The sequence below is a fragment of the Asparagus officinalis genome, chromosome 7 (assembly GCF_001876935.1).
Source record: "Asparagus officinalis chromosome 7, Aspof.V1, whole genome shotgun sequence".
In the NCBI taxonomy this organism is placed as follows: Eukaryota; Viridiplantae; Streptophyta; class Magnoliopsida; order Asparagales; family Asparagaceae; genus Asparagus; species Asparagus officinalis.
The window spans coordinates 78,763,238-78,780,399 of NC_033800.1; the positions used below are offsets into that span (position 1 = coordinate 78,763,238).

The 17,162-nt window shown below is 39.1% G+C and overlaps 2 protein-coding genes across 3 annotated transcripts in view; one reads left to right on the plus strand and one right to left on the minus strand.

Annotated features, from left to right (window-relative positions):
- Positions 5,383-12,308, plus strand: LOC109849261 (probable serine/threonine-protein kinase At4g35230). Of its 2 annotated transcripts, none has more exons than XM_020419073.1 (9): positions 5,383-5,396; positions 5,994-6,129; positions 6,923-7,056; positions 7,488-7,563; positions 8,024-8,109; positions 9,531-9,719; positions 11,107-11,271; positions 11,354-11,467; positions 11,851-12,308. In XM_020419073.1, the coding sequence occupies exons 2-9, from the start codon at positions 6,093-6,095 to the stop codon at positions 12,100-12,102; spliced, it is 1,053 nt and encodes a 350-aa protein (XP_020274662.1). In that variant the 5' UTR covers positions 5,383-5,396; positions 5,994-6,092; the 3' UTR covers positions 12,103-12,308. The 2 variants fall into 2 exon arrangements, with proteins under 2 accessions (XP_020274662.1, XP_020274661.1); XM_020419072.1 differs by having other exon boundaries at positions 5,383-5,391.
- The window catches only part of LOC109849260 (ATP-dependent zinc metalloprotease FTSH 1, chloroplastic-like), a 5,704-nt gene continuing 983 nt past the window's right edge, over positions 12,442-17,162 (minus strand). Inside the window, 6 exon segments of the mRNA XM_020419071.1 lie at positions 12,442-12,818; positions 12,909-13,080; positions 13,482-13,665; positions 13,739-13,985; positions 16,352-16,394; positions 16,396-17,162. The exon segment at positions 16,396-17,162 is cut by the window's right edge and continues 6 nt beyond it. Coding sequence (XP_020274660.1) covers positions 12,597-12,818; positions 12,909-13,080; positions 13,482-13,665; positions 13,739-13,985; positions 16,352-16,394; positions 16,396-17,162 — 1,635 coding nt within the window. The 3' untranslated portion in view covers positions 12,442-12,596.

Here is a 17,162-nt window from a genome sequence, read left to right on the forward strand (position 1 = left end):
GGGAGTTATTTGACGAGGCGCACCGTACTCGGTACACATCCAGGGACTACCAAGATGTACAAAGACCTGAAGAGGTGTTTCTGGTGGAGTGGTATGCGGAGAGAGATTGCAGACTATGTGGCTAGATGTTTTACCTGTCAGCAGGTGAAGGCAGAACATCAAAGACCGGCAGGGACACTACAGCCTTTACCCATTCCAGAGTGGAAGTGGGCAGATATTTCTATGGATTTTATTGTGGGGTTGCCGAAGTCGAAGAAGGGGAATGATTCTGTTTGGGTGATAGTGGACCGGTTGACGAAGTCAGCATATTTTATTCCAGTGAGGACCACTTATACAGCCGAGGCTTATGCGAGAATCTTCATTCGGGAGATAGTTCGACTTCACGGAGTACCGGACACGATCGTGTCAGATCGAGGATCGGTTTTCACTTCATATTTTTGGAGGAGTTTTCGGGACTCATTTGGCAGCATGCTATCTTATAGCAGTGTATTTCACCCCCAGACGGATGGTCAGACGGAGAGGGTGAATCAGGTGTTGGAGGACATGTTGCGGGCATGTGTCATTGACTTCCAAGGTAGTTGGGAGGATCATATTCCACTGGTAGAGTTCGCTTATAACAATAGTTATCAAGCGACGATCGGTATGGCCCCGTATGAAGCATTGTATGGGAGACCTTGTAGATCACCGATATGTTGGGCCGAGCCGGAGGATAGCTTGATGCTTGGGCCCGAGCTAGTGAGGCAGACCACTGAGAAGGTAGCTTTGATCAGGGAGCGGATTTTAGCCGCTCAGAGTCGGCAGAAGAGCTATGCAGATAAGAGGCGAAGACCCCTAGAGTTTCAGGTTGGAGATTTGGTTATGCTTAAGGTATCGCCTATGAAAGGCGTACAGCGATTCGGTAGGCGAGGGAAGCTTGCACCGAGATATATTGGGCCTTTTCAGATCCTAGAGCGCATTGGAGCTGTGTCATACAGACTAGATCTTCCAGCATCGATGTCTAGTATACACAACGTGTTCCATATTTCTATGCTTAAGAAGCACTTGCATGATGAGGAGAAGCAGCGAGTATTGGATGCACCGGAGATCGAGCTTCAGGATGACTTGACTACTATTGAGATTCCAGTTCGTATTCTTGCTAGAGAGGACAAGAGGCTTAGGAACAAGGTAATTCCCTTGGTGAAAGTTCAGTGGAACCGAGGAGGCATTGAGGAGATTTCTTGGGAGCGCGAAGAGGACATGCGTCGTGACTACCCACACTTGGTCGAGCAGGTAAATAAATTCTCATTTTGATTACATATCTTAACCTATGTGCATAATCTTTGGTTATGTTTGCATTTAACGCTATAATGAGAATACTTTCGCTTAATTTTTTTAATCTTTTGGAACACATTGTATATGTATGGGGGGTTCCTTGTTTGGATTTTTCGCCCGATGTACTAGTTCCACTAGATTAGGATTTGAGCGAGAATATTATCATTTTAGATCGTTAAGTATAAATATCTCTATAAGGTTATCTAAGAGTTCATATTTCAAGTTCGCATAATTTCCGAATTTCGAGGACGAAATTCTTTTAAGGGGGGAAGAATGTAAAACCCCAAAAATTTCTACAATAAATATATGTGAATTATTAATAGTAAAATTTTCCTTGTGATGAATAATCATATATATACACATATATATGTCATATGAATGTAATTATCTGTGTTTGAGAACCCAACAAGTGATTTTAAGTGAGAGAAATCGAGAGTTTTGGCCAGCTTGTGATATAACAAGCATCAGGTATTTTTGTGCTGCGCGGTCGACCGACGCGGTCGACCATGGCGGTCGACCGACGCGGTCGACCGCACAGCGGTCAGATAGTTTCCAGGCTGGATCTCTTTTACGGTTTTGATTTGGTCTTTTGAGTTTCGAGTCGGGTTTGGGAGTTAGTATATACACCAACTCAACCCAGGAGAGTCTCTCATCATCTGAGTTTTCAAACCCTAGCCCCCTTTCTCTCCCCTCTCAAAACCCTAGCTGGCATTGGTGATTTGGGGGAGTTCTTGAGGATTTTCAGCGGGATTCTGGAATTCCAGCGAAAGGAATCAACCTACTGCAGATCTAGGGCATTCGTCAACACCCAAGGCGCATCAAGAACTGAGTTTTTATTGGATTTATGGAGCCAAATTCGTATCTTTGTTTAGCTAATAGTTTACTATAGCCTAGAATATGGGTTTGGGGCTTAATATGTTGTCAAAACTCACCCATGCCCTGTTAAAGAAGATCTAGATCTGAGTTTTTGCCTAAAAGAGTTTCAAACATCTTTACAGCTTTTAAAACGATTTGGATTTGTTTCTCATGGATTTAAGATCTTGAAAATATAGATTTCAAACTTTGGTTTTGGTTGTGTATTTTCAGTATGATCCCATTTTTATCAAATACCCATGTTATCGAAATCTTTGGTTCCAGGTTTTAGCAGCTGACAGAACCCAGGTAGGGTTCTGTTCGCTCGGCGGTCGACCGACGCGGTCGACCGCTGAGCTCGAGTCAGGGCTTCGGTCGACCGCGTCATTTATTCGGTCGACCGCTATTTGATTTCGGTCGACCGCGTCATTTTTCGGTCGACCGCGATGTCTGGTCGGTCGACCGAGATGCCTAGCGGTCGACCGCCAGAATCGTGTCAGGGTTCGGTCGACCGGATCGGTCGACCGCCGAACTCTCTGCTGCATTTTTCCTGTTTTGTATATTCGAGTATTTTTACTCATGTTCAAGGGTTTGCCTGGATCACCTGACCTTGGTTATTAGTCCCACTATGTGTCCATGCATGATAAATGACTTGAGGGTATAAAGTTGGGACTTATATACTGAATTGGTTGTGAGGTTGATAAGTAGATTTCACTACATGTATCGTAGCGATCCTTTTACTATTTTCTACAGTCCTCGTGTTGGACTATAATCCATAGAAGTCCTCGTGTTGGACTATAATCCCTCTCAGTCCTCGTGTTGGACAATTGTCACTTATTCCATGAGTTTGGAAACTATAATAGTTAGTTCTTATATCAGACATAGTTCTTAACCCTGCATGTGCCTATCAGACATCAGTTCACGTCATGATAACTATGTAGCTTTTGATATTTCTCTTATGTAGATTTTGACATGACATTCATGTAAGTAATAACATGATGTTCATGTGGGCTATGTTACAGCACTGTAATTATACTCTGGTGTTTGTTGTATTTCTTCTATCATTGTTACTGTACTAGAACATTGGGTTTGGTATTTAGGAGTTTACAAATTTGAGATATAAGGTATATACATGAGGGTTTCCTTGTTTGGATTATTTCGCTCGACGTACCTATTCTCGTGTTGTAAACTTCTAACTACTAAAACCCTCTTTAGCAAGACCAATGATTTTAGATCTATTATATATTAATTGTATTTTCTTATACAACAAGCCCTTTCCCTTGGGGTTGGTTGTGATGTTACTCGCTAGCGCTTTGACGCTCGTTGTCCCTCCCCCTTTCAGGTCACGAGCCAGGAGCACGGAGAGTCACAGGTTGATAGCGGACCACTTTAATGTTCAGCTTTACATTTTAGCTATGTAATAATTTTCTTTGGGCTCCACTGTAGTTGGTATTATACATTTGAGGACTATGCTATAGATGTTGTAAAGGCTGTATGCCTTATGTCCTTCATTCAGACTTGTTGTATTTGAGGCTTGTTGAGAACCTCAGTATTTTCATTTCAGACATTGTCTTTGTATTTTCTGTATGTTGGATGGTGAAATAGTATTTCGATCCCTATCATTTCATCAGTTATCTTTTGTATTATCTTTTACTTGTTTTTTTACCTACACCTGTTATTGACTCTACTAGGGTGATAGAATTGTGATGGAGAAACATGTTATTGCACGGTGTGGTGCATGGCAAGTTTGACATTCTTGGTTTCACCCAGGACTGCAGCCTTGTGTGAACCCTGGGGCGTCACAGGTATATATAGAATCCTGGGTGAAACAGATTCCTAAACAGAACAGGATTCTGTTTGACTGCGTCGCGGTCGACCGGCCCGGTCGACCGATCAGATTTCAGAGAGTTTGGCGGTCAACCGGCGCGATCGACCGCAATCAAAACCCGAGACCAGATTTTCCTACAGGGTTTTGGCGGTCGACCGGGTCGGTCGACCGCGACCTGATCCAGGCTCTCCCAGCTCCTGTGCATGTTCGCGGTCGACCGTGGATCTGTCTGCTCGTTTTCTTGTCCTTTTGATTTCAGCTCTTGTCTCGAACTTTGGGTCTACACCTTAGACTAACATTTATCTAGTTTAAGAGGGAAACGAAGGGCGTTGTTGTAAGGTATTACCTTGATTTTCATCGTATTTATGAAGGATGCAAAAGATATGAGGTTACAAGAAGAATTAAGTTTCGTGTTAAATGTTATGATATAAGGGCGAAGAGGATACTTTTGGAAAATTTTATTGGTCCCTTTCTTGAATCAACGGCGTTATCTCTTTGTTTGTTAGCAAATGAGCAGTATTTCCTTGAAGCAGGCTGCATTGATGGTTCATTCATAGAAGATGTATTTCGACCGGGGAGAGATGTAACAATAAAGAAAGGCAAAAGGCTAAATGACTTTTTCTGTGGTCAATAATATATAGTTCCGTCTTTGAAATGCAGATGTAAAAAAAAAATGAAGTGAGAACATTGCTAATTTATATTTTAGTTATACATTAGTGCGTTTTTGGTCTTAAAACTAGGCTGCTATTATATTTTTATTATTGGCCTGATCAAACAAATTAAACTTCCATTATTGGCCTGATCATACATTAGTACGTTTTTAGTACGTCTCCCACACGTCCTAACACTGTGACTCAATATTAAATTATTCAGCCGTAAATAAGTGTTATACGCGTTAAAAGATCGCATAACAATCTCTGTCTCCACTTACTATAGTCAAATTCAAGCATCTAAAATCCCCTCTCACATTATCAAACCTAATAACAGGCCACCACATCATCTCCTACCAAACGGCCGGTCCCACTTCCCAACCCTACCTAGTCTGGTCGTCCCCTTCGAAGACTTCCCCCTTCCTCCGCTCTCCATCGTTATAAGCATTTCCTTCCCTTCCGATTATAAACCAAACTCATTTCTTCCTTCGATTTCCAAATCCGAAAAAGAAAAAAAACTCAATATGGGTTGTTGTTTCTCTGATCTTAAGAAGCCAAACAAGCAGAAGAACCAGCAGCAAGAGCTGAAACCTCAGCCTAGAGTCAAGCGGGCGTTTGCGCGGCAGCCGTCCGATCGAAGCGGGCCCGGGGTCCCCGCTTTCTCGGGGTTCTCGCTGGCGGAGCTGAAGGCGGCCACCGATGATTTCAGTAAAGAAAATATCGTGTCGGAGGGCGCCTAAACAGTTTGCAGTTGGGTATTCTCTCTCTCTCTTTTTTTTCAGATTAATTCCAAACATTTTTTTAACATTTAAACCATCTGATGTTCTTTAGATTACCTTTATTAGTACTCTATATAAGTTAGTAGAGCATCCTGTGCAGCACTGACAACCACATGACAGGTGAAAATAATAACAGTGTTAGTTACACCCAGGTACCCCGACATGCGGTGTAACTGCACGGGTGACTCTGAAGTTTTCGTATCTATACCGGTAACCGTGAGATTGTTGATTACAGAAACGCAGATAACCCTGAGACGGCAAAAAAGTGTACGCACTCCAGTGTTACCCATGTTATTGTAATCAGAAATCTCAGAATTACCCGTGCAGATATGATGCAAATTGTAGGATCGCCCCTGTAATTAAACCAATGCCTCAGGGTATCTGGATGTAATTAAGTTAGCGCTTTCCGGGCATGAGGAGGTCTTAGCGATAGTAATGAGATCTATCGTTAATAAGTTACTCACTCCTTACAGTACTAATTATGTATCTCAAAGTATACTTTTATTTGTCCAATTGGTTATATTTGAATTGTTTATTTTGTCTGGTATATGTTTTGTTTCTTGTTGAAAATAGGAGGAAGCATGGGGAGTGGGAAAATTGAGGCACAAGAAGCTAGCAAATTTGATCGGGTATTGTTGTGATGACGATCAGAGGCTTCTTGTTGCTGAATACATGCCTAATGACACACTGACCAAACATTTGTTCCACTGTAAGTGTTCTTGATCTAAGCATTTTATTACAGAACACAAATAAGCAATCGGAAATAAAGAATTGTCATGTTCTGGGGCTTATCAAGTGATTGACTACTTGTTGGTGAAGTAATCAATTCACATTGGACTTCTTAGGTATTACAAGTCACATGAATCTTTTGCCAATACTGTAAGAGTTCAATGTTAATTATGATTATTGTTGATACCACTACACTATATGCTCAATTTCCATTCAATTTGTTGCATTTTCCTCTCACCTTTTCAGTTTCTGATGAATTTTCCGCATTTCACTTCAAAACTAAAATTTAAGTCCTTGAAACTTGAATGTCTGAATTCTGAACCTGTAACGATGATTCTAGTTACTTCTTCTTGAAACCATCCTCCGAAGGACATGTATGAGCTGTACATTGATTATTAAACTAATAGAAAGAAGAATAATAGTTCATCTTCTCATTTAGAGGCATTGAAAGCATAAAGGGCTTCATTTTGTTTTGCAACTTGTAATGAATATTTATCTTTGCCACTCAACATACTTCTGCCTTTTCTAAATACTAGTAAGTTAAATTTTGTTCAGTACAATATGTCAGAACTCTTAATCCTTGGCCAAACTGTGTTAATGGATGTTCTGTGGTTTACACTAAATACCAAATAATTAATAATAAGTAAAAGAGGGAACTCAACTTGTGATTTTCTTTAATGTTCAAGCTAAAAATTGTATACTATACGATATGTTGCAAATTTTTTGTTGCATGTCAGTTGTGTATATTCATTTGATAAATTATCTTTGGACAGGGGAAAATCAAACAATTGAATGGGCAATGCGTTTAAGGGTTGCTTTCTCTGTTGCTGAAGCCTTAAATTATTGTAGCAATGAAGGAAGGCCTCTGTATCATGATCTCAATGCATACAGAGTTCTCTTTGATGAAGTAAGTTTCCTTAAAAGTCTAATATGCTTTTCTTTCAGATATACTAACCTATGGCTCTTAGCTGAGAACAAATCCTAGCATACTGTAATAGATATGCAATCATTTCATATGCTGGAGAGAATTTTCGCATGGAGTGGATTTATATAGAATAAGTTTCCTTTTGGTGTGCACAACCAGAAAATAGTTTTAGGATTTAGAAAATGAGGTAGTTACCACAATTCACAGAGACATCTCATATAAGGTAGAACTAATTGTTTTTCAACTTATCAGTTCCAAAAGCTATTATGCATAGGTTAGTTTTTTGGTATTTGAAATATTTTTATGTTCCTTTATTGATTCTCTTTCTGTTAAAACTTTATAGTCTACTTTGTATCATAGATCTTCATTGTGTTACTTCAGAGCGACCTTGTTGACATTTTACTTCTTTGCAGGATGGTGATCCGCGTCTTTCTTGTTTTGGTTTTATCAAAAATTTAGCCTACACACCCCCTGAATACTTGAGAATTGGTATATTCCCCTTCCCTCCTAATTTATATTTTGTGTGTGCTTGGTCATTGATACTCCACAATTTTAACATTAATTTTCTAAACAAACATATAGAAATTCCAAATATCTCATTGGCGTAAGCTATAACATGCTACTGGTCAACTCTATGTTATCTTACATATATCTGCAGATAGAGATGGGTCTATAGACCTAAATGTTATATTTGTTGTAAAGTTGGAAAATTACCACCAACACTCCATCAATGAACTCGGTCTTTCTACTACTGATATGCACAGTTGCCTGCATTTCTACCACTGATATGCACAGCTTGAACGCATTCATAAAAATATATTTCACTGTACCTGATGCTATTTTCTACTAATGCGTAATAGGAGGAACTTCTAGAGACCACGCTTGTAGGTTCTATTTGAAAGCAATTTGATTTGCATAATTGTTGAATCATCTCAACTTTGATTTTCAGGAAGGATCACCCCTGAAAGCGTAGTGTTCAGCTATGGTACTCTTCTCTTGGATCTTCTTAGTGGGAAACATATTCCCCCAAGTCATGTAGGTTTCATCTACCATATATTTCTATCACATGCTTGTAGATGATTATTAGATTAATTGTGGATGGACCCCCTATATTATCACCTAAGTGCGGACATACAGTTCTATTGTTATAGATAGGCCTCTTTAGTTTCATTTATTTATTTATTTTATTTTGGACTCTTTTACCTTAGAGAAAGAGAGAACTGTATTTTGACAAATAGGAGTCCTGAAGGTAAAAGAGTCAAAAATAATTCACGCAGGGGGTCTATTTGCAACAATAGAACTACAGGGGGTCTATCTGCAATAGTGTTGTAGTACAACAGTTCTATCCACAATTAACCCTGCTTATTATCTAAAACTTTCAATTCATTTTTCTTTCTTTTTTTTTACTTTATACTTCTATTAAACTTATGCATTTTATAGTTTGATTAGAACCATTCTTGTAGTCACAAATTGGGATGAAAAATAATCCAAATGAGGAAGCACCAAGCACCTCAAATTGTGTCCCATGCATGTCCATGAACAATACGTGTAGGAACCAAATGATTATTATGATATGTAGGGAAGTCTCTCCAATAAGAAATTCGTGCTTCTAAAATTCTAGCTATGACACATGCGTCGATCTATATTCGAAACTTTAGAGATCTGCAGACCATTATTGAGTAAAAGAATATGTATAAAAAAGTACTCTCCCATTTTCTTTATATTATTTTTACTAAATGGGGTTATATTAATCTATGGTCGACAACCGAATGCATTAAAAATATGAATCATATATATTTACTTACAAGAAATACACATATATAGTTGTCTTTCGTGTCTGAATTTTTACAACTATCGTTTCCCTTGCTTCATGTCCGTGTGATAGTGTAACACTGATGTTCATGTCTGCAGATCATAACAAATTGTGTATAAGAGCATATCGGTTCAAAAGAACCTAAAGATTATGTCTCATACACCTTCAAGTCATATGTCACTGATGATGTTGCTGGAACCACTTTACCCATAATTTGAACGTAATAAATTGTGTAATGATGTGTGTATGTGCACGCCCATGTGTCTCAAATTAATATAAATTTTAACACTCCCCTGACATTTTAGGCCACTTGTAGAAGTCTTCGCCTTTGAACTTGCTTGGATATAGCAAAGCAAAGATAAAATAAATATATTTAAATTTGTAATGCTTAGATTTGAATTCAGGGTCTATTGAAGCATATTGTACTTACAATACCATGTCAAAGACCACTTTACCCAAAAGTTTAGGTACTGATAATGTGCATCAAGTTTAAATAACTTGTTAGTTACATGTATTAAATTATCCTTGGTATAAGTGGGAGGCTAATTTTGTATAACATAAATACCTCACATACATGTGAAGGACATTAAAAATTCAGGTCCCAGACTGAATTTCCAGATATCTTCATCAACTCTTTCGACAGGCACTTGATATGATAAAAGGCAAAAACATCCACCTCTTCATGGATTCTCATCTTGAGGGAAACTTTTCAACAGAAGAAGCATCTGCAATAGTAGACCTTGCTTCTAAATGTTTGCAATATGAACCTAAGGATCGACCGGATATGAAAAGTCTTGTTGCAACACTTGAGTCCCTACAAACTAAATCTGAGGTAATGCCTTATCTAGTGTTATTATGCATGTTATTTTAGCTAATCCATTTTGCTGCTTCTGTGAGATTTATGTGTAAATTGTTTATGTTATTTCAGCTAATTCATTTTCCTGCTTCTGTGTGATTGCTGCTTCTGTGTGATTTATGTGTAAACTATTCATGTTTCTTTGATTTGCTGCAATTGGAAGTGCAACATTTAGCATTTGCTGTAGTAAATTACCCTCAAATCTATTGTTGGATATTTGCACTTTTGTTTCGGAAAAAAAAAAATATTCTCAGCGCAAATCCAGAATCCGCACCAAAAACTGCTGAAGTAAAAGCTAGAGGGTTCATGATAATGAGAACTTAAGCGCATTATGGTTGACAATGTGGCATTATTTTAATTTTTTTATTTTTTCATGGGGCCGCAGAATTTTCTGTAACCAAATTGGGATAGTTGATTACATTTTTTCTATGTACTTCGACTACCAATCTTAGCAACCATTTTTCTAATAGAACACTGAAATATACATCGAGTTGCAACATTTTCTGATCACCCAACCAAACAGCTAGCCCTAGCCCTGTAATGTAAGTGTGTAAAACCCATTTGTAAAGTACTAGATTAAATCCTACTTGATTCTCTTTTAATAGAATTATGTCTTTCATACATACATGGTTTTTCTAGCTTCCTCTGTACTATGAGTGACCATTAATATAGATTATACAAGACCAGTAGGCCACTGTTTTAACAAACCTCCGCCTAGCCCGCTTAGGCGTACGCCTAGGCCTAGACGGTACCTAGGCCGCCTAACTAGCGCCTAGCGCCTAGGCGGTATTTAGGTTGCCCACTTAGATGTTACAAACGTTTAGGAGAGCATTGTCTGCTTACGTGGATTGTACCCTGGAGGCCTTGATTGTGATTTTATGTGTCGTAGCCTACACGTCCTCCAAACTTCATTAACCTCCAAATATGAACACCTCCACTACCTCCTCCGACTTTCAGCAAAACCTCATTGACCACCACTTAAATGAAGAAAGAAAAATAACGTCCAGAAACCGCTTAGGCGCCCGCCTAGGCGCCCGCCTAGGCGACTAAGCGCTGGGCGCCAAGTCCGACGCCTAGAAGCGCTCAGCGTTTAATGTAACATTGCAGTAGGCACAACTAGTCATTGAAGAAAGGATTCATGTCGTCGTTGTTGTCGTGGTCTTCTTTTATGAGCTGATTATGAACTGTGCAGAGGTATTTCTTTCACGTAGGAGGTTTACCTCCTTCTAAAATAGACGTAAAATACTCTAACAAACTCCCATTTCAAATCTGTTCAACTATTTATGGACGATTTATGTGCAAAACCATATTAATGCATTTAAGATACAGGTATTTAATGCACAATATTTTTTTATTCATCAAGGTACCATCTCACGTGATGATGGGCATTAAGAAGCAAGAGGAAGCCCCACCCATACCCCAGCAACCTCTTTCCTCAATGGGGGAAGCATGTTCCAGAATGGATCTGACAGCCATGCATCAGATATTGGTTGCCACACATTACAGAGATGATCAAGGAACCAATGAGGTATTAGCATAATTTATTTATACATAAGATAGAATTGGGAACATCGTTCATAAGATAGCTCATTAATCTTTTATGTTATCAGTTATCCTTTCAAGAGTGGACTCAACAAATCAGAGATGCCCTTGAAACAAGAAGGCAAGGAGATATTGTTTTTCGCGATAAAGATTTCAAGACAGCTATTGACTGTTATTCTCAGGTATGCTGGATTATAAATGTAGAGTTCTGTGATATATTAAGGGTAAATCTCACAAATCCTCCTGAATTTTGGGTGTTGCATAAATCCCCTCAAATTTTTTAAGTTGTCATGCGCTTCAAACAGTTTTGTCCTTAACGTAATTTTTTCGAGCTGGGTAGGTAGATAGTAATAAGGGCAGTTTAGGGCTTTTATCCTTCATATAAGACCATTTATAGCAATTTAAATAGCGAGGGAGGGAGATATAATTTCGATGGTTCAGTCATGTTTTCTCTAATTTAGTTTAAGGCGTTTCATGCAAAATACCCAAGTTCATGGGGGTTTCGTGAAATTTATCCAAAAAAACTTCTGTATTTTGTTTTCTTATTTCTTATACGTGATGACAGTTTGTGGACGCCGGGTTGATGGTTTCCCCTACCGTGTATGTGAGGAGAAGCCTCTGCTATCTAATGTGTGACGAAGCCGATTCTGCTCTTCGAGATGCAATGCAAGCACAATGCCTCAACTCAGAATGGCCAACTGCTTTCTATATGCAGGCTCTTGCATTGGCTAAGCTGAATATGGACAGTGATGCAGTAGACATGTTAACTGAAGCAGCAGAACTGGAAGAGAAAAGGCAAAAGGATGGATCAAATTAATTCTTTTTTTAAAAATCTTGCCTATAGGATAAATGCTGACATGTATAGCCTTCTTTGTGAATTATATGGTATTCAAGAGATGAAAAGATAACATAAGCTCATTTTTTTTCCTTGGTAAAATTTACGTATATTGTACAAATTTCATCGTTCAACAAAATGGTAATCCTTGTTTTCTGGATCTTATGCATCAGGTACAAGTTAAAGAATGTTGTCACCTTAAGAAGCACGATTTACAGTAATTTGCACACTTGGATCGCAGTATTTTAGGTTTTTTATGGCAGTGATGCAAATTGCTAAGATCTAGTCAAAAACGCACCAGGGCGTTGCTATAAACTGTGATTTCATGAAAAAGTATCTATTATGGACAATACTGTTTAGAATACATGAGTGCCTTCACTATGCTGTTCCCTCGTTGGTAAACATTTCTGCCCAATGTGATGTGAACATAGAATCACAACATACATTAACCTATATCACAAATCACGTCTATCTACTTAAGCGACAAAGAGTTCAGCTTTGCCGTCAATGAACAGGCTCATGAACTCCTCACCATCCACTGTCTCTTTCTCAATGAGAAGCTGAGCAAGCTTATGAAGGATATCGATATGAGTGGTAATTATCTGAGTAGCCTTCGCATATGCAGTCTCCACAAGCTCTCTCACCTCAGCATCAACAACATCTGCTGTTGCCATTGAATAATCCTTTTGGGATGACATCTGTTCATACAAAGGACCAGAAGTGAATATGTTAAAATTACAAAAATTTGAAATTAGGGGCAATTCACTTTTGAGTTAATATTAAAATACCTGCTGACCAAGGAATGGGTTTCCACCGGAACTGCCTATGGCTACCTGACCGATCTTTTTACTGAACCCAAACCTCTCAACCATTTGCCTTGCCACCCGAGAAACCTGCATGAAGTCATTGGAAGCGCCCGTTGTAACATTTTCTGTTCCAAAGATCACCTCTTCTGCTACCCTGCATACAAAGTAGACCAATATTAAACTAACGAAAAAGATGGTCCTTACCAGAACTAAATGAAAGAATTTAAGATTCATGTAGTCGATCCCAAGAATTTGGGATGAAAGGCTCATTGTTGTATGGGTAGATTGCACACAACCCCCTTATCTATACCTTGAATTGCACTAAACCTACTCAACTCATTTACTAGCACATAGCACTCTTGAAATGGCATTTTTAGGAAGAGGAATTGCAAGTACCACCCCTCTTTTTCATGAATTGAAGGGAGGTAAGTGCTAATGAGTTGAAAAGTGTTTAGTGCATCTCAAGGAATAGATGAGGGGGTTATGTGCAATTTTCCCTTCTAATAAATGCAAATGAGATATTGGATATGGTTTCTTAATTGAGTTGATACCAACCTTCCTCCAAGTGCAACAGCCATCTGGTTCTCTAGGTAACTCCTACTGTATAGCCCAGACTCTAACCTCTCTTCACTTGGAGCAAAGAAAGTAAGTCCACCTGCTTGACCTCGGGGGATAATAGAGATTTTGGCAACAGGGTCGTACTCAGGCATGAGTGCACCCACAAGAGCATGTCCAGCCTCTGCAAAACAAGATAATTTATTTATTAAGTTGACTCAAACTCAATGAAATATGATTCTAGGCTAGTAAATTACCATGGTATGCAACCAGTTTTTTCTTCTCTTCAGACACGACAGCATTTTTCTTCTCTGGTCCAGCAATTATTCGCTCGAGGGCATCAGATATCTCATCTTTGCTGATCTCCTTAAGATCACGTCTGGCTGCAAGAATAGCTGCTTCATTCATGAGGTTTTGAAGGTCTGCTCCAGTGAAGCCAGGGGTTCTCCTAGCAATTTTCTCAAAGTCCACATCCTTTGCGAGTGCTTTTCCTCTGGAGTGAACCTATCAAATAGAGAAAATTGTACGGGCATTAGTTCCAACAAGCAGATTAAGAGCATTCTATTGTCAGCAATTAGCACTTGGCAAAGCCCAGCAGAGAGGTACTTTGCCATGTGATTTTATATTCCATTCAGATATGACAAAAAGTGCAATTAAGGCATCAGAGTAAAGAATGCAACAAGAATCGTGGTATGCTCATCCACTTTCAACTAAGAACAACAAAAGCTATGAGCTACATTGCCTGTTTCATGAATGTTCGACAGTTTTCAAGATCTCTCACCACTTAAATTCTAAGGGTCATCTGTCCTTTCTAAGTGCTGTCTTGCATGAATGATGCGTTGCATATTTCGTTTCCATTAAGAACCACTTAAATCAAAAAGATAAACAAGGGGGTTGTAGGTTTGCAGTTTGAATTAAATAACACTTAACAGCCTCCCTATCTGGACCTTTATAGTACTTGGATAGGCCTCCAGCTTTGAAGTAAAATAAATGGGAATAAATAAATACGTTAAATCATAGCAATAGTGAACTTTGTACCCAGAACCTCTTGAAACCTGATGCTCTGATACCATGGCAAGTGACTAGTTTGCTCAAAAGGTTAAACTGTTGGATGAAGGCTAACAATGCATATCAACCTTGGATAATATTCAATGGTCCTAATTCAATCAGTTTATTTTTTAACATTAAAGTAGAATATTCATTAAAGTAGAATATTCAATGGTCCTAATTCAATCAGTTTATTTTTTAACATTAAAGTAGAATATTCATTTCTTCTTCGCAACGTGATCTTACAGTCTGCTAAGCATCAAAACTATTTCTCGGCATACATGTTGTGTATGCTGCTATTGAGACCCTCCAACATAGCTTCCTAGAGGATCTACTTTTTAGAATATTAGAGTCTAAAATTTCATCAGTTAAGGTTCTAGTTTTAGCTTATACTACCAACACACGGTCTGATACTTTCTGCTTTCAGCAATAATATGACCCTGAATTAATTTTTACTTGGTATCATCTTAGATCATCTTTTCCATTAATAAGTCAAGAGCAAGAGTCACTGGCTCTTTATGCCACCTACACTATAGAAAAAAAGGGGTTCATGTTTATGTATTGTTAAATTTTTACCACTCCAAACAATTAAATATGGTCATGCATGTGTAATGCCCCAAAATCCAGGAATAAGTTATTCATTGAATGCTTCTTTTTTAAATGCACTGTTTAGAAGAAGTGATACAATTATAGTTAATGGGGGCAAAGAGGACTAGATGTAGCCTAAAAAGACTTGGTTAGAAGCAATTACCAAAAATATGGAAATAGTTAACGGAGAAGATGACCTGTAACAGAACTGAATGAGAAAATAGGATTCATGTAGCCGACGCCGAAATTTGGGATAAAGGCGTTTTTGTCAATGGTTCTTTCCATAATTGCAAAATGCCAAACACCAAATTACTGATAGGTTAATGAATCCATTTTGCAAGGAGATATTAAATATGTGTCATGGTTCTTTTCTTCAGGAATATAAGGTAATATATGTTACAATTAAGCATTCTCACTCACTCATATCATGATGAACTCTAGCCTGAGCATTAAGTATTAATCTAATACCTCAGATCTCTAGACAATGCAAGCATTACTTCAAGATCATTCTCTTGGCCAGTGACTTTTGCTCTCTTTCCTAATAAACAGCTTGTTAAGAAAACATGATATGTAAAAGTCACTAGAATTATCACGCTTATCAAATATATTAAAAAATAATGGTAACTGCATGCTAAGGTTCCTGAATTCACCAAGACGTCTATTTTGCTGTGAAAGAAGAAGAGGAGGGGGGGGGGGGGGGGAAAAAAAATGGGGGGGGGGGGGGGGGGAAGAAAAATATTTATTAAGAACTTATATCAAAGTGACAAGGTGAGAATTACACCTTGATGCAATGTTTGGGTGCTTTTATCAGAAGTTTAAATCCCTCTCAAATCTGTTGCTTTTAATTTAGAATTTATACATGCCACTCATGATGAATAATAGGCTACACATGTTCCTCACAAAATAATTAAAAAAAGGCCCTGCTTTTATTAATCATTTGTCAAAGAAAAAGCATGCCTTTCCATTACGTACGAGATATATCAATATTCATGTTGTACTTACTTCCAACTTAACCATAGTTTAGTGACCAATTTTCTATTTTAGATAACATAATCATTTTAGCATATCAATTTCACTCTCATAACAACTAACCACATTTAGTCTATTCCCTTTATTCAATGCAATGCAACAACGAACATAAGCATGAAAATGTAACATGTCAACGAAACGCAACAATGGCATCAATGGACAGCTAAACGCCGAAAAGGATACCTAAGAGCAGTAAGACCAAATACCTGCAAAATCTTAACTCTCCCAGCAACATCAGGCCTATCCACAGACCTGCCTATCGAACCTCCCAGGCCTCAACAAAGCCGCATCAAGAACATCCGGCCTGTTTGTTGCCGCGAGCACAATAACCCCGCTGTTCCCTGAGAATCCATCCATCTCCGTCAACAGCTGGTTTATAGTCTGCTCCCTCTCATCATTCCCTCCTCCAAGCCCCGCCCCTCTCTGCCTCCCAACTGCATCAATCTCATCGATGAACACAATACAGGGTGCCTTAGATTTCGCCTTCTCGAATAAATCCCTAACCCTAGAGGCTCCCACACCAACAAACAATTCGACGAATTCGGATGCTGCACATGAAAAGAACGGCACTCCGGCCTCTCCGGCCACAGCCCGGGCTAAAAGGGTCTTCCCCGTCCCAGGTGGGCCCACCAAGAGACAACCTTTGGGGATCTTTGCTCCTAGAGCAGTGTACTTATCAGGATTCTTCAAGAAATCAACCACTTCTTGAAGTTCCAATTTCGCCTGATCAGCCCCCGCCACGTCAGCGAACGTGACGCCTGTCTCCGGAACCTCCTGAAACTTGGACTTCGACCGGCCAAAATCCATAGGCCCGCCGAGCCCTCCAGGCCCTCCTCCAGGCCCGCCCTGAGCTCGCCGGAACAAGAGGAACAATCCGGCAAAGGCCAAGAGGGGGAACAGCAAATTCCCAATGAAATTGAACAACCCATTACCAGTATCTCCCTCAGAGACCGAGATATCGACTCCGTTCATAGCGAGGATGTCAATAAGGTCAGGGTCGTTCGGGACCACAACGGC